General features: G+C 37.5%; 1 protein-coding gene and 1 long non-coding RNA gene across 3 annotated transcripts; both read right to left on the minus strand.

Moving 5' to 3' along the window:
- Positions 1-2717: 2717 nt before the first annotated feature.
- Positions 2718-8733, minus strand: LOC130051061 (uncharacterized). Of its 2 annotated transcripts, none has more exons than XR_008799469.1 (3): positions 8478-8733; positions 3128-3294; positions 2718-3018 (listed from the first exon to the last, which is right to left on the minus strand). It is a non-coding gene; the product is annotated as an uncharacterized LOC130051061 (long non-coding RNA). The 2 variants fall into 2 exon arrangements; XR_008799468.1 differs by lacking the exon at positions 8478-8733 and adding an exon at positions 5902-7542.
- A 10157-nt stretch (positions 8734-18890) lies between these two features.
- LOC125665311 (macrophage mannose receptor 1-like) lies at positions 18891-23016 on the minus strand. The gene is made up of 3 exons (XM_048897962.2): positions 22935-23016; positions 22654-22827; positions 18891-19129 (listed from the first exon to the last, which is right to left on the minus strand). The coding sequence occupies exons 1-3, from the start codon at positions 23014-23016 to the stop codon at positions 18891-18893; spliced, it is 495 nt and encodes a 164-aa protein (XP_048753919.2).
- Positions 23017-23294: the final 278 nt, after the last annotated feature.

Genomic DNA, 23294 nt, shown 5'->3' on the forward strand with positions numbered 1-23294 from the left:
ATCTAAAATGCTCAGAAGTTGCAAAGTAAATGTTTTGTCATAAAGGGCTTCTTTGGTCATGATTGCAATCGTCCAGTAACACTGGTCTACGGCGCATTCCATGGTATCAAACTGCCTATGCCCGATCTGTCCATCCTCATAAAACTTTACACCTTCTTCTTCGAGGCGCTTTACAATATCATCTCTTGTTGTCTTGCTTGCGCCAGACGGATGGTAAAACAAAAACACTTCTTTCTCATAATGAGCAGGTTCTTTTGAGCTTAGTCTGTCCAATGGTCTCTCTATCTGATTTGCATAAAACAAACATAAAATCAATATAAATTCATATAATTTACTTGTAAATCAACATGATTTTTATGACAAACTTAAACAATATTACACTAAACAAGATCACGTTAATATCATGGATGACCCGTGGCACTCTAAAGAACCCTCACTGCTTAATGGCCATGGGCGGTGAGCATACGCCTAAATTTGAAGCCCTTCACCGGCCTTTGTGACGTCTCAATATGAGTGAAAAATTCTCGAGCGAGACGTTAAGTAAGATACAATCAAAGTATTCCTTGTGACAAGACCTTTCCGTAGGTACATGTACCAACATTTTTAACCCATCACCTTGGAGTTTGACCTACCTTTTAAAACCTTTAACCTTGCTAATAATTTTTGATCAGTTGACCTTGGAGTTTGACCTTCTTTTAAGAATTTGACATTGGACTAACTTGTAAATATTAAGAACTTTCATATTGCACATGAGCATTTCCTGTGACAAGATCTCTCTACTGGTACCAAGGTATTTGAACTTGTGACCTTGTCCATTATCGGGGGCATTTGTGTTCCATTGATTGATTATTGTTTAACGTCCCTCTCAAGAATATTTCCCTCATATGGAGATGTCACCACTGCCGGTGAAGGGCTGCAAAATTTAGGCCTATGGTCGGCGCTTATGGTCATTGAGCAGGGAGGGACAGCTAAAACCGAGGTCCCGTGTCACAGCAGGTGTGGCACGATAAAGAACCCTCCCTGCTCAATGACCATAAGCGCCGACCATAGGCCTAAATTTTGCAGCCCTTCACCGGCAGTGGTGACATCTCCATATGAGGGAAATATTCTTGAGAGGGACGTTAAACAATAATCAATCAATGGAACACAAATGCCCCCGATAATGGACAAGGTCACAAGTTCAAATACCTTGGTACCAGTAGAGAGATCTTGTCACAGGAAATGCTCATGTGCAATATGAAAGTTCTTAATATTTACAAGTTAGTCCAATGTCAAATTCTTAAAAGAAGGTCAAACTCCAAGGTCAACTGATCAAAAATTATTAGCAAGGTTAAAGGTTTTAAAAGGTAGGTCAAACTCCAAGGTGATGGGTTAAAAATGTTGGTACATGTACCTACGGAAAGGTCTTGTCACAAGGAATACTTTGATTGTATCTTACTTAACGTCTCGCTCGAGAATTTTTCACTCATATTGAGACGTCACAAAGGCCGGTGAAGGGCTTCAAATTTAGGCGTATGCTCACCGCCCATGGCCATTAAGCAGTGAGGGTTCTTTAGAGTGCCACGGGTCATCCATGATATTAACGTGATCTTGTTTAGTGTAATATTGTTTAAGTTTGTCATAAAAATCATGTTGATTTACAAGTAAATTATATGAATTTATATTGATTTTATGTTTGTTTTATGCAAATCAGATAGAGAGACCATTGGACAGACTAAGCTCAAAAGAACCTGCTCATTATGAGAAAGAAGTGTTTTTGTTTTACCATCCGTCTGGCGCAAGCAAGACAACAAGAGATGATATTGTAAAGCGCCTCGAAGAAGAAGGTGTAAAGTTTTATGAGGATGGACAGATCGGGCATAGGCAGTTTGATACCATGGAATGCGCCGTAGACCAGTGTTACTGGACGATTGCAATCATGACCAAAGAAGCCCTTTATGACAAAACATTTACTTTGCAACTTCTGAGCATTTTAGATGCGTTTTTAAGAGATAAGAAAATTAGATTGATTCCAGTGTTGGTAGATACAGATGTCGGCGATATCCCTGGTGCCATTCGATTTGTGACGTATGTCACTGTTGATGCAAAGAAAAGATATCTAGAACAACTCATCTGCACAATACGAGGTATGCAATATAGTTTATTCTGCAAAGAAAAAAATGCAGGTCATCACCCACTTAAGAAAGTAATTTTACTTAAAATAATGAGATTTTTTTTTCAAATTCAAATTTTACATTCATTTAAAGCGACTATATTTACAATATCAAAATTTATTAGTGTTATAAGCAAAATATTAGTTATAATTTGCTATGATGCTTTGAAATCTTTCTTAAAGCAACAATCACATACTAGCGAACTAGTGAACTAGTGAACTAGAGTTTTCAAGCAGTCTAATTCCAATTTTCTCCATCATTTTTTCTTAAAACTAAAATACAGTTCTTTTTAAACTTATTTTTAATTATAACTTACTTTGATGTATTCTAATGAATAAAAAAAAACCCACATTGTGTGGAAATTTAATCATTTTCATTTGAAATGGAAATTTATTAGGATAATTTCATTTGGTACATTAAATGTATCAAAATTCAGAGAACAAATTCACCACCGTTCACATCAATACTGATGCAATTTGCACATGATTTTTGCAGTTACTTTCCAATTCTTGCAACTCTCTCTGTCTCTCTCTCTCTCTCTCTCTCTCTCTCTCTCTCTCTCTCATAAACAGAAAATGTTAAATTGGGTATAGTATACAATAAACATTCTGTATATTGTTGACATTCATACACTGCCATTGTAAATGCAGAATTACTTTAGTTTAAAATTTTGAAACAAAATTAAGCAGAGCATCCATTCCTGCTGAAAGGCTTGACTTCTATATTTTTGTTAAACATATTTCCATTGACAATTTCGATTCCTGTGATTTCTGAGGCTTTTACTGTGATAGGTATTTTTGGAAAGGTATAGGTGGAACATTTTTCTTCACCACACACGACAGCTGTGTAATATGAGAATCTCTAGCTGGAAAATGAATTAACACCAAAATATAATACATGTATTCATTTAAGAACTTCTTTTCTCAACTGAACAATCAATTTAGATATTGGGCAGGTAGTAAAAAGTAACAAACTTAATCCTGTTGATTCCAAGTCAAAAAATACAAGAGGAAAATGTTGCTGGCTGGAGTGCTGTTTGACAGTTGGCTCTGGTACCATTGTCATATCAGTCTCATCAAATACAATCTCACACTTGAAATTTTCTCCTTCTCTCTTCTCGATCACAACTGTTGATTGCTTCCTAAAATTTTGATAGTCATCATTATCTAGATTTAATGAAATGTTGTGACGAGAAGTCTACATTTTTAATAAAGGAAATGTATCAAGTTTGTTTTTTTTCATTTGGAAATTAACTCTTCTGCCAGTTTTCCACTGTGAATTTACCCTAGGGTTTTCATATATACCTTGTGAAAAATGCAGTTCAATAATTCAAACATGCATAGAATGTTTTTAATTTTTTTTCTCAATTTATAATCAAGCATTTTGGTTTAAAAAAAGGTCGTTTGTCGTGACATAGACAAAGGTCAAATAGTATTCGACTTAACCCGCTGCTTTCAATGTGAGGTCAAATAATTTCCTTGATATTTCAAACGCTTACTTCTCCTAGGCACCTGACCCCACCTCCGGTGTGTCCAGGGGTCCGTGTTTGCCCAACTCTCTATTTTGTATTGCTTGTAGGAGTTATGAGATTGATCACTGTTCGTTATCTTCACCTTTCATAGTGTTGTGCACTAAACAAGATTCGCAAAGGTATGTAAAGAAACTTCAAATAATTTCTAGTTCCAGCGAATGTAAGGAAATTACAAAGCATTGCTAGTTCCGTTTAATGTAAGGAATCTACAATTCATTTCGAGTTCCGGTTAATATAAGACAACTACAATTCATAACTAGTTCCGGTTAATGCAAGGAACAGTGATCAATCTCATAATCCCTATCTATTTAATGTAAAACTTATACGGTACCAATTTTGATGCACCAGATGCGCGTTTCCACTAACAAACTGAATCTGCACTAAGTCAGGAAGCTTTCATGTAAGATTGAACTTTTCTGACTATTGTCTTTGAGAAGAAATGTTTTAAAGATTTCCCTATATTAGATGTAAATGTACGTATTATATACAAATAGTAACCTTTGTGTTACAAAGTATATGATATATTATAGGATTTCTTTTACTTAGAGGGCCATATTTTCTGTGGATTGTTTTCTGTACAATTGTATGTTACTCATTTTACAGAAACAATACATTTTCCTTCGATCAATTATTCCTATATGGCTACATGTAATTTATTTTACAGCGACAATTATATATGTTGTTCTCTAAGTACTACTTCTAAATTATTCTAAGATTCGGTCTGGAACAAATCAGTGTTGCTTATTTTAGCCATGTGACCATCAACGATGTGTTGACACAAAGGAGAAACAACGCTTGATCTGAATTTTATTAAACTTTCCGGCTTTGCAAGGGAACTGAACTACTACTATTCTGATCTACAAGTATTTAACAAACGAGTTCTGCTTTTTCGTGATTTTTTTTTTTTTTTTTTTTTTTTGGAATGCTGCAGGGTATTCTCCTCCTGTGTCAGTGTCGCCCAGTTTGTTGAATTGCGATTGCTGCTCGTCGAGTCTAACTACAAAATCACTCAGGTGTGACAATCACATTTGGGTAAATACGGGTAGAATAAAATAGGCTATCTGAACGAAAGATGGTGGGTAAGATGACAAATGTGTATATATTTCAGAATTCATGTCAGCTTTAAGGCATTCAAGACGGGAGATAATTGTTCCTTCATAAAGTAAAAGGTTATTCTGGTAAACTTTTAAGAACAAAACATCCGCATCCGGGAAGGCATTACCAGCCTTAGCCATACATAGGTCAGTAAGTGAGATGCTTCATACCAATACGCAAGTTCCGAGTTACCCAAAAGTTATTTCCCTTTGGCGAACTCTTTCGCATTTGATGACGTATGGTGGGTACACAATGTATACATTATATCGTAGACTGGCATTGTACATAACGATTACGTACGATTAATGTAATAAAAGCGTAACTTTTGTTTATATCAATCACTGGTATGCATATTCTGGCCATATCAAGCATAATTTGTTTGAATAAGATCATCAAATTGGCTATTAAATCATTATTCGTTTCCTCTTCTACATGAGTGACGCTTTTATCAAAGAAAGATGGCAATTAACAATATTTGTTTGAGCCATTTTGTTATCCAATACTCATAAACTCACTAAAGTTGCCTTTTCCCTGAGATAGGATGGTCTCAGAAACTCTGGATAACATCTTTTAAGAAATAATACAACGATAGTAATTAGCAAATGTACCCACTGTCATCATATTTTACGTCATAATTTACGGAAGAGTTCGACAAAGGGAAATAACTCTTGGGGAACTCGGAACTTCCGTATTAGTCCTTTGTCTAAAATTGCTATTTGGTTTTAAATACAAATTACTCTGTTTACCTGATCAAAATTACAGGGCCGAAGATGGGTGTAACGGGTCAACAGGGAATGCTTGCTCCTCTTAGACACATGATACCACCTCTGGTATGTCCAAGGGGCCGTGTCTTTACGCCACTCTCTCATTCTGTTGACATGAACTAATAAATACGTATACCTTTCTCATCTTATCCGCCATATTTCTCTCAGGTAGCCTAATTTACTCTACCCGTGTATACCCCAAATGTGATTGTCACACCTGAGTGATTTTTCTAGGTGAACTCGACCAGTGCATATGCATAATATGTAATGCACATGGCATATTCGCCAAAAAAAACCAAAAAAACAAACGTGTCAAATACGGACGTCTACTCAGCAGGTATCGGAGATGTGCACTTACCGAAAATATAAGATTCTCTTTATTCTGATAAATCCACGAACCAAAATGATAAACTCCATTTGTATCTCGTTAGAACTTTACAACACGTTATCATTCCATTATACAGACTGTGACACACTTCAGGTGGAAGTATATAAACACTGCTCAGATTGTCATGCAAGTAAACGAATAATTCCTGGCTTTTAGGTTCTTTATATACTTCCACCACCACCACCACCACGCAATTACCGGTCGCATTGCTCAATGGTAGAGCGTTTGCTTCCTAACCGGAAGCTCATGAATTCGAATCCTCCTCATGCCATCGCCAACCTAAGACGTAAACATTGGTAGTGATTGGCCCTCCAAATGCACTGCATTTACGGGTCTTTCGGAAGGCCCTATGGCGGTAGGCGTTTGCACGCTAAAGAGCCCTCGCTACTAGGGGGTAATAACCATTAATCATAGTACTTCATCCACAAGTGGTGTATAATAAGGGTGAAAATTGTGAAATAACCAGCCAACTACTACCATTCATACTTTCGTTAACATCGCACACACTCTACCTACACGTTCGTTAACACCACATACCACAACCCTTATTTTCATTAACACCACATACCACCATTTATACACCACGTACCACCATTCACATTTCCATAAACACCATTTACACACAGCTAATGGCACATCGGATGCTAACACATGTGTTTTAACACCGGTTTTTTGTTTTTGTTTTTGTTTTTACACCAATCACACCACTACCTATACAGGTCAGAGAATTGATAGTTTTACATATCAATATCAACGAAAGAGGTAGATCTACCGTTATTAGTTTGCATGTACATTGTATCACCATCATACTACCACGCACATTTCCATTAATACCACCATACTACCACTCACATTTCCATTAACACCACTCATACACCACATACCACCACTTACCACCACTTGTACACCACTACTGACACATCAGATGTCATCACTTACATCTTCTTTAACATTACTCACATCACTACCTATACAGGTCTGAGAATTGATAGTTTTACATATCAATATCAACGAAAGAGATAGATATACCGTTGTTAGTTTGCATGTATTACCATCATACTACCACGTACATTTCCATTAACACCACCATACTACCACTCACATTTCCATTAACACCACATATCACCACCCATACACCACTCAAACACCACCTATACACCCCATACCACCACCTGTACACCACTACTGCCACACCAGATGCCATCACTTACATCTTCTTTAACATTACTCACAACACTACCTATATAGTTTTGCATTTCTTAGCATGACAGATTGATCTACCGTTTTTAGTTTGCATATATCACCACCATACTATCACTCACATTTCCATTAACACCACATACCACCACCTATACACCACATACCACCACCTATTCACCACTTACACACCACCTATACACCCCATACCACCAACTGTACACCACTACTGGCACACCAGATACCATCACTTACATCTTCTTTAACATAACTCACATCACTACCCATATAGGTCCAAAGTTATGCATTTCTTTGCATAACAATATTGATGAAAGAGATCGATCTACCGTTATTAGTTTGCGTGTGTCACCACCATACTAACACCCACATTTTATTAACACCACATACCACCACTTGTACACCACACACTACCACTTATACGGTAAATAACACCTACTCCTCACTATTGCCACACCAGTTCCCATGACTTAGGGTTTCTTTAACACTACTCACACTATCACCTATGTAGGTCCTTAATTTTGCATTTCTTTCCATAATATTAATTAGAGATTGATTTAGCGTTATTAGTTTGCATGTTTCACCACCATAACACCACTCAAATTTTCGTTAACATCATATACCACCAATTATGTACCACATACCACCCCTCACATTCTCATGAACACGACTACTGGCACCGCAGTTGCCACCACTCATATTTACTTTAACAAGGATCCGTGTTTACCCTACTCTCAATTGTGTAATCATTATAAGATTGTTCATTATCTTCACTTTTTCATGAATAATTATGAGACTTCCTATATTTAAAAAAAGAAGAAGATAATTGATATAGTAAAAACCCAGATCTATAGAGAGAGCAAGTGCTCCGATAAATGGAAGTTTAAAATGCATCTAATGCAGGATACTCTTTTTCATTTTCAAGAGTATGTTAGACATAATCAGATGGGGAAAGGGGGGTTTCTTTAGGTGTCAGAAGTTTGGCCTAACCCTTCCTTTGGTAACAGGAATATAAATATATACACTTTATACACCACCATACACCGTATATCGTTACCCCTTTACACACTGCTCGCAATAATTATGTAAATTAGATTTCCTTACATAACGTAGTGATGATCGGGAGAAAATAGAGGGGCGATTTCAAGGTCACAATATGAATTATGACCTTCGCGCAAATATAAAAATGTTGAGCGATTTGATACGAAATTGAAATAATATATTATTTGACAAGAATTTTTTTTTCACGTATACGGCTTATCACTTGATAACACCTGTCAATATAACGACAACATATAGACATGAATTGTAAGATGTACGTCGTGACGTACTTTTTCGTTGTAATCTCATAGGGTGCGAAGTGCACAGATAGTTGTTTTCATAACTATAAAACTGTTCTGCTATATCCATAATAGAGTTTAGGTCCAAAGTACTTCTAGAGTAAAAATGAATTATATTTAAATATTTAGCGTAAAACTATATGGGATCCGGGTTCGAATAAGTCCCCACTTCCCCTTGCTTGTCGTAAGAGGCGACTAAATGGGGCGGTCTTTCGGTTGAGATCGCAAAAACCGAGGTCCCGTGTCACAGCAGGTGTGACACGATAGAGATCCCTCCCTGCTCAAAGGCCGTAAGCGCCGAGCATAGGCCTAAATTTTGAAGTCCTTCACGGGCAGTAATGACGTCTCCTTATGAGTGAAACATTCTCCAGTTCAACAATAAAAAATCAATCAATCACATAAGATTCAATACAAAATAAAGGCCTAATGCAGAAAGATCTGACTCAAACCACACAATTTAGTGAACATATGCATAAACTCTTTGCATGTTATATAGAACTACCGAATTGCTGAGCTCATTGTTTACAAAACAAAGTCAAAGCGATTTTCAGAAAATAGCCGCGTTTCCGAGAAATGAAAACGAAAGTGCTGTGTTTCTAGGGACTTTATAAATTGTTGATTTGATAAATGTGTGTTCATTTAATAAATGTGTAAACTTTCAACCACTGTTCTTCTTTAGTGGGAGCCCATTTCTGCTATTCCGTAAGTCGTTAGGTATTCGCTCAGACATGGTGATGAAAGTGAAAACGCGAATTGTGTATTGCGTTTATATACTTATTGTGACGTCATAGAAAAGCAGGTTTTTCTACAACGTCAATAACACTCTAAATTAATTAAATTGTTTATTTAATAAACATGTCAACTTAAAACCTTGTGTTATTCTTTAGATTTAATACACAGGAATACATAGAAATACACAGGATTTCACAGGATTTTATACCGATTTTCAGAAAAATACCTCCAGGTTCCTTTTCCAGGAACTCAAAGCGAAAGTACCGCATCATAGACCAGCGGCCATAGGCCAGCCTATTCACCCGACACCCGGCCTACAACCCCTGCTGGGGTTGACCCCGTCCTAGTGCACTCCGTTGACCCCGACACCGCTTGACCAATCAAAAACGCCCTTACTTGACCTCATTTGCATAAAAAGTGCACTCAGTTGACCTCCCTATCGGGACGCGTTATACTACTTAGATGGAAGGACAATGAGAGCGAAAACCGCAAATTTGTACGACCTATCCAGACAATTTGTCAGATGTACACAGCGATATGAGACATTAAAAAATATGGCGATCTTTCAGTAGCCTGAAAAATAAACTCGTCAATGAACTTAGAGCTGAAAAACACATTTCGATGCCTTAAAGAAACACTTGGAAAACAGTCCGGACAAAACAAAATGAATCATGCTCTTCGCTCACAAGAAAACTTGCTCGATTCAAATGATATCGCTTTGTTTTTTAAATAAGTCTGATTACAGAATTTAGAAAACTCCCTGGAAAAGTAGAAGGAGAAAATACCATGTTTCAGATCCCAGAAATTTGGAGAAAAAGAACGCCTTAGATGTTTGGAAATTTTCCAAATTTCTGTTATCATATCAACATGAAGACAACACAAATTCCTCAGAAGTGACATCATCTCCTCCAGTAAAACAGCCCCTTCAATAGTCATATAATCAGACCGGGATCTAGATATTTATGTTACGTATATGTAGCCTGTCTGAGTGATGAAGGAATCTGGACAACTGGCAATGACAGAACCATGAACACTTTCAGCATCGACCATGAATATCTATGGAATAATATATTCTTTTATACGGACCAAATCTCTGAAGACTTTTTGGTACTGATTCTTACTTGTCCGTACCTATTAACCGGTCACGGTGGTTCGGAGGTTAAAATGTTTTCTCTGTAACAGGGAGGTTGAGGGTTTGAGTTTCGCAATCGCTCGGCATTCAAAAGTGAGAGTCGTGGGTCCATAAAACCGAGATCCAAGTCTGTAGTCATTTAACTTGTACCATGTAAAGATGAAGATAACGATCAGTGATCATTCTTATAACTCATATAAGGAATACAAAATAAACAGTTGCGCAAACATGGCCTCTTGATATTCCAGAAATGGGATCAGGTGCCCAGGATGAGTAAGCATATTCTATCTACCGGTCACACCAGCCGTGAGCCCTATGTGAGGTCTAAATATGAGTGACCATTTCTAGAAGGGACACAAAGCAAGCAAACTGGTCTATCTATTTATCAATACGCACTTGATATTAATTATTTGTATGAGAATCCCCTCTAACTCAGTGTATAAAGATTGTCCTTTGATTGTCATGCAAGCTTTCAATATGAGTGAAACTTCTCGACGGGACGTAATACAATCATTGAATCGCAAACTTCCATTTATCAATTACATGAAAGGTGAAGATAACGAACAGTGATCAATCTCATAACTCCTACAAGCAATACAAAATAGATAGTTGGGCAAACACGGACCCCTGGACACACCAGAGGTGGGATCAGGTGCCTAGGAGGAGTAAGCATCCCCTGTTGACCGGTCACACCCGCCGTGAGCCGTATATCCTGATCAGGTAAACGGAGTTATCCGCAGTCAAAATCAGTGTGCCAAGAACGGCCTAACAATCGGTATGAAACACGTCAGACAGCATTGGACCCAATGATAGGTTGTATTGGCAAACTAGATCGTTATAACCACCATAGAATTTACGTAATGCTGACTTTTTACGAGGGTGTTGAAACCCCTGTAACATCAACTTGTTTTCCAGCGGCCTGCCTCCATTTAAAAACTGCTTATACGCAGAACAAGCTCTTGCGCATCGAATGAGTTGAAAGACATAAATATCACAAACAAATGATATTGGGATGCTGCTACATATGTATGGGAAGTTAACGATTACATGCATTATAATGATTAAATTATTCTATTCTAAACCTCTGACCCTTTTTCAGGGGTTTCATCAGTTGGTATCCTGCTCTCTTTTTTTGTCGGGAATGGGGTTAATTTCATGATGTCTGAGACTGCAGATAGCACAATCGAGACAAATGATTAAGTTGCACTGAATGCAGTAGTGACGCAATATTTCACTGCTGGGTCAGGAACAGTAACTCTGCATTGACTACAGTAGTAACACACTATGTCACTGCTGTGTCAGGAACAGTAAGTCTGCACTGAATACAGTAGTAACACAATATTCGACTGCTGTGTCAGGAACAGTAACTCTGCATTGAATACAGTAGTAACACAATATTTCACTGCTGTGTCAGGAACAGTAACTCTGCATTGAATACAGTAGTAACACAATATTTCACTGCTGTGTCAGGAACAGTAACTCTGCACTGAATACAGTAGTAACACAAAATTGCACTGCTGTGTCAGGAACAGTAACTCTGCACTGAATACAGTAGTAACACAATATTCGACTGCTGTGTCAGGAACAGTAACTCTGCATTGAATACAGTAGTAACAATATTTCACTGCTGTGTTAGGAACAGTAACTCTGCATTGAATACAGTAGTAACACAATATTTCACTGCTGTGTCAGGAACAGTAACTCTGCATTGAATACAGTAGTAACACAATATTTCACTGCTGTGTTAGGAACAGTAACTCTGCATTGAATACAGTAGTAACACAATATTTCACTGCTGTGTCAGGAACAGTAACTCTGCATTAAAAACAGTAGTAACACAATATTTCACTGCTGTGTCAGGAACAGTAACTCTGCACTGAATACAGTAGTAACAATATTTCACTGCTGCGTCAAGAACAGTAACTCTGCACTGAATACAGTAGTAACACAATATTTCAATGCTGCGTCAGGAACAGTAACTCTGCACTGAATACAGTAGTAACACAATATTCGACTGCTGTGTCAGGAACAGTAACTCTGCACTGAATACAGTAGTAACACAATATCCGATTGCTGTGTCAGGAACAGTAACTCTGCACTGAATACAGTAGTAACAATATTTCACTGCTGTGTCAGGAACAGTAACTCTGCATTGAATACAGTAGTAACACAATATCCGATTGCTGTGTCAGGAACAGTAACTCGGCACTGAATACAGTAGTAACAATATGTCACTGCTGCGTCAGGAACAGTAACTCTGCACTGAATACAGTAGTAACACAATATTCGACTGCTGTGTCAGGAACAGTAACTCTGCATTGAATACAGTAGTAACAATATTTCACTGCTGTGTTAGGAACAGTAACTCTGCATTGAATACAGTAGTAACACAATATTTCACTGCTGTGTCAGGAACAGTAACTCTGCATTGAATACAGTAGTAACACAATATTTCACTGCTGTGTTAGGAACAGTAACTCTGCATTGAATACAGTAGTAACACAATATTTCACTGCTGTGTCAGGAACAGTAACTCTGCATTAAAAACAGTAGTAACACAATATTTCACTGCTGTGTTAGGAACAGTAACTCTGCACTGAATACAGTAGTAACAATATTTCACTGCTGCGTCAAGAACAGTAACTCTGCACTGAATACAGTAGTAACACAATATTTCAATGCTGCGTCAGGAACAGTAACTCTGCACTGAATACAGTAGTAACACAATATTCGACTGCTGTGTCAGGAACAGTAACTCTGCACTGAATACAGTAGTAACACAATATTCGACTGCTGTGTCAGGAACAGTAACTCTGCACTGAATACAGTAGTAACAATATTTCACTGCTGTGTCAGGAACAGTAACTCTGCATTGAATACAGTAGTAACACAATATTTCACTGCTGTGTCAGGAACAGTAACTCTGCACTGAATACAGTAGTAACAATATGTCACTGCTGCGTCAGGAACAGTAACTCTGCACTGAATACAGTAGTAACACAATATTCGACTGCTGTGTCAGGAACAGTAACTCTGCACTGAATACAGTAGTAACACAATATCCGATTGCTGTGTCAGGAACAGTAACTCTGCACTGAATACAGTAGTAACAATATTTCACTGCTGTGTCAGGAACAGTAACTCTGCATTGAATACAGTAGTAACACAATATTTGACTGCTGTGTCAGGAACAGTAACTCGGCACTGAATACAGTAGTAACACAATATTTGACTGCTGTGTCAGGAACAGTAACTCTGCACTGAATACAGTAGTAACGCAATATTTCACTGCTGTGTCAGGAACAGTAACTCTGCACTGAATACAGTAGTAACACAATATTTGACTGCTGTGTCAGGAACAGTAACTCTGCACTGAATACAGTAGTAACGCAATATTTCACTGCTGTGTCAGGAACAGTAACTCTGCACTGAATACAGTAGTAAAAATATTTCGCTGCTGCGTCAGGAACAGTAACTCTGCACTGAATACAGTAGTAACACAATATTCGACTGCTGTGTCAGCTTTATTGATTGATTGATGTTTTCCGCCACACTCAAAAATTTTTCAGTTATCTGGTGGCGCCCAGTTTTTATCGGTGGAAGAGAGAACCCAGATACAATGTACCTGGGAAGAGACTACCGACCTTCCGAAAGTAAACTGGGAAACTTTCTCACTTACCGGCGCGGGCAGGATTCGAACCCGCGCCGGCAGAGGTGAGAAGCCGTGTGATTTCGAGCGCGATGCTCTAACCACTCGGCCACGGAGGCTCCCCTGCTGTGTCAGGAACAGTAACTCTGCACTGAATACAGTAGTAACACAATATTTCACTGCTGTGTCGGGAACAGTAACTCGGCACTTAATACAGTAGTAATACAATATTCCACTGCTGTGTCAGGAGCAGTACATGTAACTCTGCACTGAATAAGTAGTAACACAATATTTCACAGCTGTGTCAGGAGTAGTAAGTCGTCTGCGCAAGTCGTATTTTATTGTCATATTTATGATCCACAAAGTTTTTGTACGTATGGTTTGTATTCTGTTTCTTTTCATTATTTTTTTCCGGCACATTTTTGTCCAGGAGTGTTCTCGGAATCTGTACAAGGCATTAAGATGAAACCTTTTAGGATGGTACAGTATAGTATCTGTAGATGTGCAGAACGAATGTCATTAACTGCTTGTGCATGCACATGCATTGAAGTTTTGGTACATTAAGTTTGGAATCAGTCTAAGCTTTTTTTTTTTCCCAATGAAGTTGAGCAGATTTTTAGTGAATTTTCCTACATGTTTATGTAAAACTTATACGGTACCAATTTTGATGCACCAGATGCGCATTTCGACAAATAATGTCTCTTCAGTGATGCTCAACCGAAATGTTTGAAATCCGAAATAACTATGAAGTTTTAGAGCTAAATATAGCCAAAAACAGCGTGCCAAAAAAGTGGAGCCAAATTCGTCTAAGGATAAGAGCTATGCACGAGGGAGATAATCCTTAATTTTGAAATGAATTTCTAAATTTTATAACAGCAATTAAATATACATCCGTATTTTCAAGCTAGTAACGAAGTACTAAGCTACTGGGCTGTAGAGACCCCCCTTGGGGACTAACAGTCCACCAGCAGAGGCCTCGACCCAGGGGTCATAATGTAAAACTTATACGGTACCAATTTTGATGCACCAGATGCGCATTTCGACAAATAATGTCTCTTCAGTGATGCTCAACCGAAATGTTTGAAATCCGAAATAACTATGAAGTTTTAGAGCTAAATATAGCCAAAAACAGCGTGCCAAAAAAGTGGAGCCAAATTCGTCTAAGGATAAGAGCTATGCACGAGGGAGATAATCCTTAATTTTGAAATGAATTTCTAAATTTTATAACATATACATCCGTATTTTCAAGCTAGTAACGAAGTACTAAGCTACTGGGCTGTAGAGACCCTCGGGGACTGACAGTCCACCAGCAGAGGCCTCGACCCAGGGGGCTATTTCCTTGTACGATTTTGATTTCCTATTGTGGCAATGATATAACTATAATTTCCTATTGTGGCCCTACTCTATCCCCAGGGTCGATGATTTGAACAAATTTGAATCTACACTATTTCGGGGAATTTAAATTTCTCTGAAGAAAATGTTTTAATGACCCCACCCTATTTTTGCCTTTTATTGATTATTTTCTCTTGCGGATGGGGGCCATTGCCATTTAATTCAACCAACTTAAATCCCCTTCACCCAGGGATGCTTTGTGGCAAGTTTGGTGAAAGTTGGATAAGTCGTTCTGTAGAAGTTGCAAAAGTGAAAAGTATTATGCAGGACGGACGACGACAAAAACGGATACCAATAGGTCAACGGAGAAACCCAGGTATGATTTTGACATCATATGCTACAAAAACTACAATGTAACATGATTAATTGTGATGAAACACGCACATGCCGATATTTTACAAGTGTTATGTAACAACAATATCAATCTCATAATGATAAATGAGGAAATAAGAGGGAGTCCAAAATATGAAGTACAAAAACTACTTGTGCATACATGACCATGCGTGAGTTTAAATTACTCACACACAAACCATTTCACGTGCGCTGAAATCTTTTTCTGGGGGATATTTATACTTCTATAATTACAGATTTGTATCTTAATGAATTGGACTGGAAGTTGTGATACATGTAGAAATTGAAGCGGCTCACTTAGTAGCGTCCATTGCCATTGTACATATACGTGCTCTCAATCTTTAATGGATGATAGTTAAAAAAATTTTTTTTTAAAGAATTGCCAAGAAATTTTTATGTATATGCTGTGTATACTTACTGAGACGCTTGATGGATAGACATGGTGAAAGTCTCGGACCAGGAAGTGGATGCACGTTGGATTGATATAGATAGGATAATGCTTTTTTAACTTATACAATAGCTCTCCAAAAAACGAAGAAAATAGGGTGAAGTGTTTACAGTATGTAACGTAGATGTCTATTAAACAATTCAACGGAATTTAGTAAAAACAAATGACACTACATTATTAATAGAGGACGTTTAGGGGGAACATCTGTAACAGTCCCCTTTACAACTAGCACTAGTTTATGTCGATTTGAAATATTTAGGGCACGTGAAATAAGACACTAAATAGTCTTCCACATCTGTTTCATATTTGGATGTTTTACGACTATAGACGCTAATGACAAATTGACAACTCAACTGTATAACAGACTTTGAAAGATTCTCTTTCTTCAACTTTCAAAATTCATGTAACAAAATTTTACTATCACCTGCACAAGCTGTTTATGTCTCCCAACTGATAAGTGAAAATATGTTCTGCATGATATTAACTCTCAAACCGAGGCAGACTACTGAGAAGTAAATTAATATTACAGAAATTTGGACAGTCTCGTTTTAAGTCAGCATTGCGCAAATTCTATGGTCGTTTTAACGAACTAATTTACAAATGCAACCTGTCATTTAAAAAAATGCTGTCTGGCGGGCTTCCTACCAATCGTTCGACTTCTCTTTAAAACTGATTTTGACTACGGATTTCTCCGTTTACCTGATCAAGACATACGACTCACGGTGGTTGTGACCAGTCAAAAGGGGATGCTTACTCCTTCAAGGCACCTGGTCCCACCTCTGGTACACTCAAGGGTCCGTGTGTGCCCTACTTTTAATTGTGCCTTTTCTGTCAAAATTGGTTTAGATCTTGCAACAGTACACTTTGACATCTTTAGCATTTCCACTCATATGTTCAATAATTCATTATGAAATCAAAATGGCATGTCCTAATAAGCAATCGGCGAACATTATATGATATTTGATATTAATTAGTGTTCATTATCTTCACGTCTTTTAATTATATACTTGCTTTTCCTACTTAACGAATTCATAAATGAGAACTCCATCATAATGCAAATTTAAATTTGGGTCAATCACCTATTTCTGTATATTAGAATTTAGCTCAGATACGCAGAATTGGGATATTATTATACATTTCGTAGCCCTTGGAGCTAGTGATACCTTTTATTAATACTGAGGTGACCGAGAAGGCCTGTGGGCGTCTTGTTTTAAAGACTCATCTAAATGCAGTATAACTGTAGGATAATTTTCATATCTCCTTCATCCTCTTTGTTTAGAAGTATGAAATTAGTTGAAGTTTCACTGGAGGATTGGGAATTGCCATTTAAAGGTTTAGGAATGGCATTGATTGATTTTATGGTTTTGCGCCGTTTTGACATTGTTTTATCCATTTTGCGGCGGGAAATGACATTGAAGGGTATAGAATATGCTAGTAAGTGAATAACTTAGTCCTTTTAATGGTAGCTTGTAGGAGATGGGATCCTAGGTATCCCAATCTTGGAATCTGCGATGTCGAATCCGTAACTGATACATATATGTGCACATATAGGACTTGACAAGCTACATGTAGTTCACTCTGTTCAGAAGAGAGCTGGATATTTGAAATACCTCTAGAATTAAAGTAGCTGCAAATAGACAAGCATATATTGATGATTAGATTAGCGCACTTTCACTTTCATTTTTAAGTACTAAAACGCAAAATCAGTCCTATATCCTCTACAAAGAAAATATGAGATTAGATTGTTTAGTTCTAACATTTTGTGAAGTGATGCTTCTTTAAAAGAATTACGGCAAATGACTCATATTGGTCGTGCACAAATTCAAACATTGTGGATGAAATGAAATGTGCTTTATTTGGGTAATCTTGCTCCAGGTTGAATTTCACTGAAAGAACTCTTAATAGAAAACAAATATACATACCAGGTACCCGTCCCGTGTAATTGGCTGCTGATACAATGATATGTGATCATTCTTTGCTAGTCTGACTTGTTCAACGACCATTGATGCTGGTGAAATATTGTCTCTCATATCCATACCGTTATTAGAATTTTCCGGAAAAATTAAAAACCTTTAAAGATAATATTTCACCTTCCGTTATGTTTAAAATTAAACAAAATTCAAAAGTTGTTTGAGTATATTTTAATATGCTCTCGAAGCATCTCATCTACATAAGTACACTGGTAATTGATGCTAGTCACTTTGAATACTAGTAATTGGTCTATCTGAATTGCAACGTTTTTCAGATCAAATTATGGAATTTCGTGCTCTAACTTGAGCATTAAAAATATCAAAAGGGTAGTACACCTAAATGAAGTTTTTCTATCCCTCCCCTTTAAAACGAAACTGTAGAACCCATCATGATACGATGCAAGATTGGTTATTTATAGAATTTCCCAAACAAGAGAGGGTTGAATCCCCAATTTCTCAAAGTATTGCACAGTCACTAAGACATACGAAAGACAACGGTTTTTAAATATAAACTATTAAGAACAATTCTAAGGATGTGTACATATGCATGTAATAAGTGTCTAACTCTTGTGAAAAGAATGGGCCAACTTTGAATTTGGCATGCATCATATAAATTGACAAAGATATATACTTTAACAAACGCAGTGGCATAAGCCAGGGCGCACAAGAGCTCTTTCTTGCGTTAAAGAGGCAAACCACAATGACCACCGATTCTTACGTTCAGTCTGCATTAGACTGCCGGGTCCATTTCACACAAGTACGTGTACAGTTCACCCTGGTATCGATCGTACCAGTTATAACCACTAGTTGCTTTGGCTCTCATCCGGTTCTGTGCAGGTTCACATTTTGGCCCTCCTGTCCCCCATGAGGTGTACGAGTTTGTGGTGTTGTCCTCAAACACCCATGTACATGTACTCGGCAGAAGCTTTCTCTGAATCCAGACATCCGCATTAGGAGCTCCATGTATACCTAGAAAACAAGAGGTGTATGGATCACAGGGTCCACATGGGTCATCTGATTTTTATAGAGATGCTTAGGACCGTAGCTCTTAGGACTCATTTTGGACAGCCTTAAATTTGTCATGTCTGTCTGGTCTGTGTTTAGATTAGAAAATGTCACTTTTAGAAGTAGTGATCCCTGTGATAAAATGTGTTTAAAAAAGTATTCAGCATCTAAGGTTGATCTACTCTGTTATTGAATGTCCTTGTTAGTAGGGGTAGAGGGTTCGTCCCGCATGCGGAAGGTCGGGGTTCAAATCCCGACCGCGACATACCTAAATCGTCAAAACAAGGGGGGGGGGGGGGTCAAAATATACGATTATCTCCAATGCGGACTTTAGACGTGGCTTGAGACAATGATTATGATTTATAATTCGCACTGTTTCCTTTGCGTAAATACTTATGCATTGAAAAAATTGTTCTATTAGAAATAATTATCAGGAGCCTGTTTTTTCTTCTAAATAATGGGTGTAAATAGATGCACGTGTATATGCTAAAACATTGAATAATACTGGCAAGATTAATTTTTGTTACATTTTTCATTGTGTCAGTGTCAAATCTTGTGTAGAACTTGAACATTATTGGTATTAAGAAATGAAACTTATAATTCTTTGTTTGATGCATGTATCAAACGAAACATTGGAGGGGAAACTTCATCAATGCGCGTATCGCATTGATGAAAAAGTTTTCCGTCCAATGTTTCGCTTGATACATGCATCAAACAAAGAATTATAAGTTTCCTTTCTTATCATTTAATTATGTTTTTAAGATAGAAAAACGAATAGTTTCTCCCATCAAAAAGCTTGAATTAACGTTTTTGAAATGGCGCGTAGGAATACATATATGCAAGAATGAAAACAACAACAAAACGGCATGGCTGTGCGTTCAGGTCAGTTACAGTTACTGTGCAGATTTAAATGGATTATACGACATTTTAAAGGTGCAGTGGTTAAAAGCTGAATTAAATATATAGGAAGATAACAAGTGGTGACTGGATTTATGCTGCATTGTTTTGGAGGAGACGTTGAACACTGGTTGTGTCGTTGGAACGGTGGAATGCAACTCGGCTGCATTTCAATATCGAGGAAAAAGTTCAACACCTCTTCATCTAAAACGTACCCGTTGACTGAGCTCCATATAACGCAGTTCAATTTCATTAATATTTACCAAAACAGAAGTAGCCACTTGCTCCGTCATGTTATCGATCTCGTAAAGCAGACGATTCATACCGGGAACTCGTGTAATCTGTCTACTTCTACCAGTAAGTGGTCTACGTCATCAAGTTGACTATTCTGCCACGTCATCGCCTATGTATGGTGTTTCTTTAAATTAATTTGTATTTTATTCATATCTTTAGTTGTGCTTATTTTTTTAAAGCAATGAAAAACAAAAATCAAACGAATGCATTTCGTTATACATGTATATATAATGCTTGTGTAGAAAATCCCGTTCTATAAATAACGCTAAAATTAGAACGGGGAAGACGCATTCCAGAGAAAAGTAGTCCCAAGTGCTTAGTGCAGATGAACTCCGAACGAAATTTTGACACAGAAATCAAACGAATTTTTCAACTAATGAGCATCGTTGTTAAGTCATCACTTTAAAAGTTATTAAATGATAATCTTATCACTTCCTATTATGTTCACATTCGGTTCCATTGTCATGTCTTGGTTTAAAAACCTTTCAAGATCGTTTTATGATATTTCTTATCATATAACTTCTGAATGAATTTTATGCTCTTTTCATTTAATCCAATGTAGTATTATTTAATGCGTGTGTCTTCTCGGAACACAGGTGTAGTGCGCTCGGGGAAAACATAGAGGATATCTATTCTATATTGCATGTTTTGATATTTGGTTTATCCAATGAGTTGATATGGTGTATTCATTCGCGAGGCTTGCCGAACGAATGAATACACCATATCAACTCGTTGGATAAACCAAAATATCAAAATACGCAATTATAGATGTTCTATTTATCTCATACGTTTTTTTCCGCTTAATTTTGAGATGATCCCTAGTATGGTACAAACAGATGATTAAATTTGTTCAGGCGTCGTACTTATTAATCTTCCTTACGCGGGAAAAAACAGTGCGCTTATATCATGTATCTTACATAGGGCATTTTTTATAAAAGAAACCATGGATGAAAATTGTTTTAGAAGGGATTATAGTTTATGATTAATAATGGTTTTACCATTCCAACAAAATAACAACTATTGACCGAGTATTTATTTTTTGACGTAGGCCTGACCTTCTAATGAAAATGAAATTTTAATGCAGCGTTATTAGAACGTTCAACAGTTTACAATGAAAAGTAGAAGTGTTTGTGTATTTGGATTTTATTTACGTGGTTTTTTTTAATCTGAGGGCGAGAGGAAATCCTGAGGCACTTTAGTAAGTAAAGCTGTTGATTGATTGATTGAATATTGTTTTACGTCCCACTCGAGAATATTTCACTCGTATGGAGACGTCAACACTGCCGGTGAAGGGCTGCAAAATTTAGGCCTATGCTCGGCGCTTATGGCCATTGAGCAGGGAGGGATCTTTATTGTACCACACCTGCTGTGACACGGGACCTCAGTTTTTGCGGTCTCATCCGAAGGACCGCCCCATTTAGTCGCCTCTTACGACAAGCATATAAGTGACATATTCTCGAGATGGACGTAAAATAATATGCAATCAATCAATTCACTCGGAGGAATACAAGTTCAGACGCGTAGATGATGCGACTATGCAATGTTAATCGTATTATATGTTAACCCATAGACCTGTACCATACTCGTACCTAATTCCCATACAAGAAGGAGGGAGCCGCTGACCATTAGTTCGGTGTCGGTGTATCTTTGGTAATCGAACTAACATAGACGGTTAAGGAACTTAAAGATTTCAATTAACTGAAAGGGGCCTCCGTGGCCGAGTGGTTAGAGCATCGCGCTCAAAATCACACGGCCTCTCACCTCTGGTCGACGTAGGCAGGAATCCCACTCGCGCCAGTAAGTGAGAAAGTTTCCCAGTTTACTTTCGGAAGGTTGGTGGTCTTTCCCCAGGTATATTGTATCCGGGTTCTCTCTTCCACCAATAAAAACTGGGCGCCACCAGATAACTGAAAAATTGTTGAGTGTGGCGGAAAAACATCAATCATTCAATTAACTGAAAACAAAACATATAATATTATTAAGCCTACCTTGTACACATAAGGCCTGGGAAGAAATGCTTTGTCACACTTGTCATATTTAGCAAGCACACAGGACAAAGTCTTGGAAAATGGCTTTTGCATTATAAATTGATAGACATTAATCGACGTTTTATTGTATAAATGTTTTATTTTGTATATACGTACAATATTGTAAACCCTCCCTGGAATCATTACATGATAAATTTCAACAGAAACCCAGATCCCCTTCCCCCCACGCTCAAGGGATCCGCCGGTGTTGCCGATGGTAATCATATCGAAAAATCTTTATTCATTGAACATTTTCTGGAAGGTACTTACTTATAAATGCTTTGAAAAAATCGTTTTTTGTCTGAGAATCTATTTTCATAAGGTCCCCTCCATCTGATCGACAGTTCCACAGAGCATCAAGATAAGGAAGAGGGTCGATCTCATACCGCAGGCACTCCAACACAGATCCATGGCTGAACAATTCGTAACTCTTAAAGCAAGGCTCTGAAAAATCAATTATTTGACATTTAAAACAAAGAATTAATTAATGTCTGGATATTTTTTGTGCCTTTGTTGTTTCATTTGAGGGCACTGATATGTATTTCTTTTACCTTGGAGTAGAATGTTCGCTTTCGTTTGATCAACACAATATATATTTCCGTAGTCGATCAGTACCAGTCTGACTAACTTCATATCCTCGGTCACGTCTCCATGTGACCAGATTAGAGACAAGGAGGATGATGGTTGACGGATTGGGGGTTTACGCCGTTTTGGCAATATTTCAGCCATTTTACGGCGGTTAACTATTTGAACTTTAACCTGGGCGTTATCTTTTCAACCGAGGTGGATAGGTTTTAATATTTCACAAATATATGCCTTATGCAGAGACCTTTCTTTTTTTTAAATGACTTAGAAAGTGACCTTGGACTTTGACCACATTTTATTAGGTCATCTGAGTAAACTCAGGTGAC

This window comes from Ostrea edulis, chromosome 10, assembly GCF_947568905.1.
Source record: "Ostrea edulis chromosome 10, xbOstEdul1.1, whole genome shotgun sequence".
Classification (NCBI taxonomy): domain Eukaryota; kingdom Metazoa; phylum Mollusca; class Bivalvia; order Ostreida; family Ostreidae; genus Ostrea; species Ostrea edulis.

Excerpts from the sequence above, each read along its gene's own strand:
- LOC125665311 (XM_048897962.2), bottom strand. The coding sequence starts at position 23,016 with ATGAAGTTAGTCAGACTGGTACTGATCGACTACGGAAATATATATTGT. Across the intron at positions 22,828-22,934 it reads AGCGAACATTCTACTCCAAG|AGCCTTGCTTTAAGAGTTAC; the intron begins GTAAAAGAAATA and ends TTGATTTTTCAG. Across the intron at positions 19,130-22,653 it reads TTTTTTCAAAGCATTTATAA|GTATACATGGAGCTCCTAAT; the intron begins GTAAGTACCTTC and ends CTTGTTTTCTAG.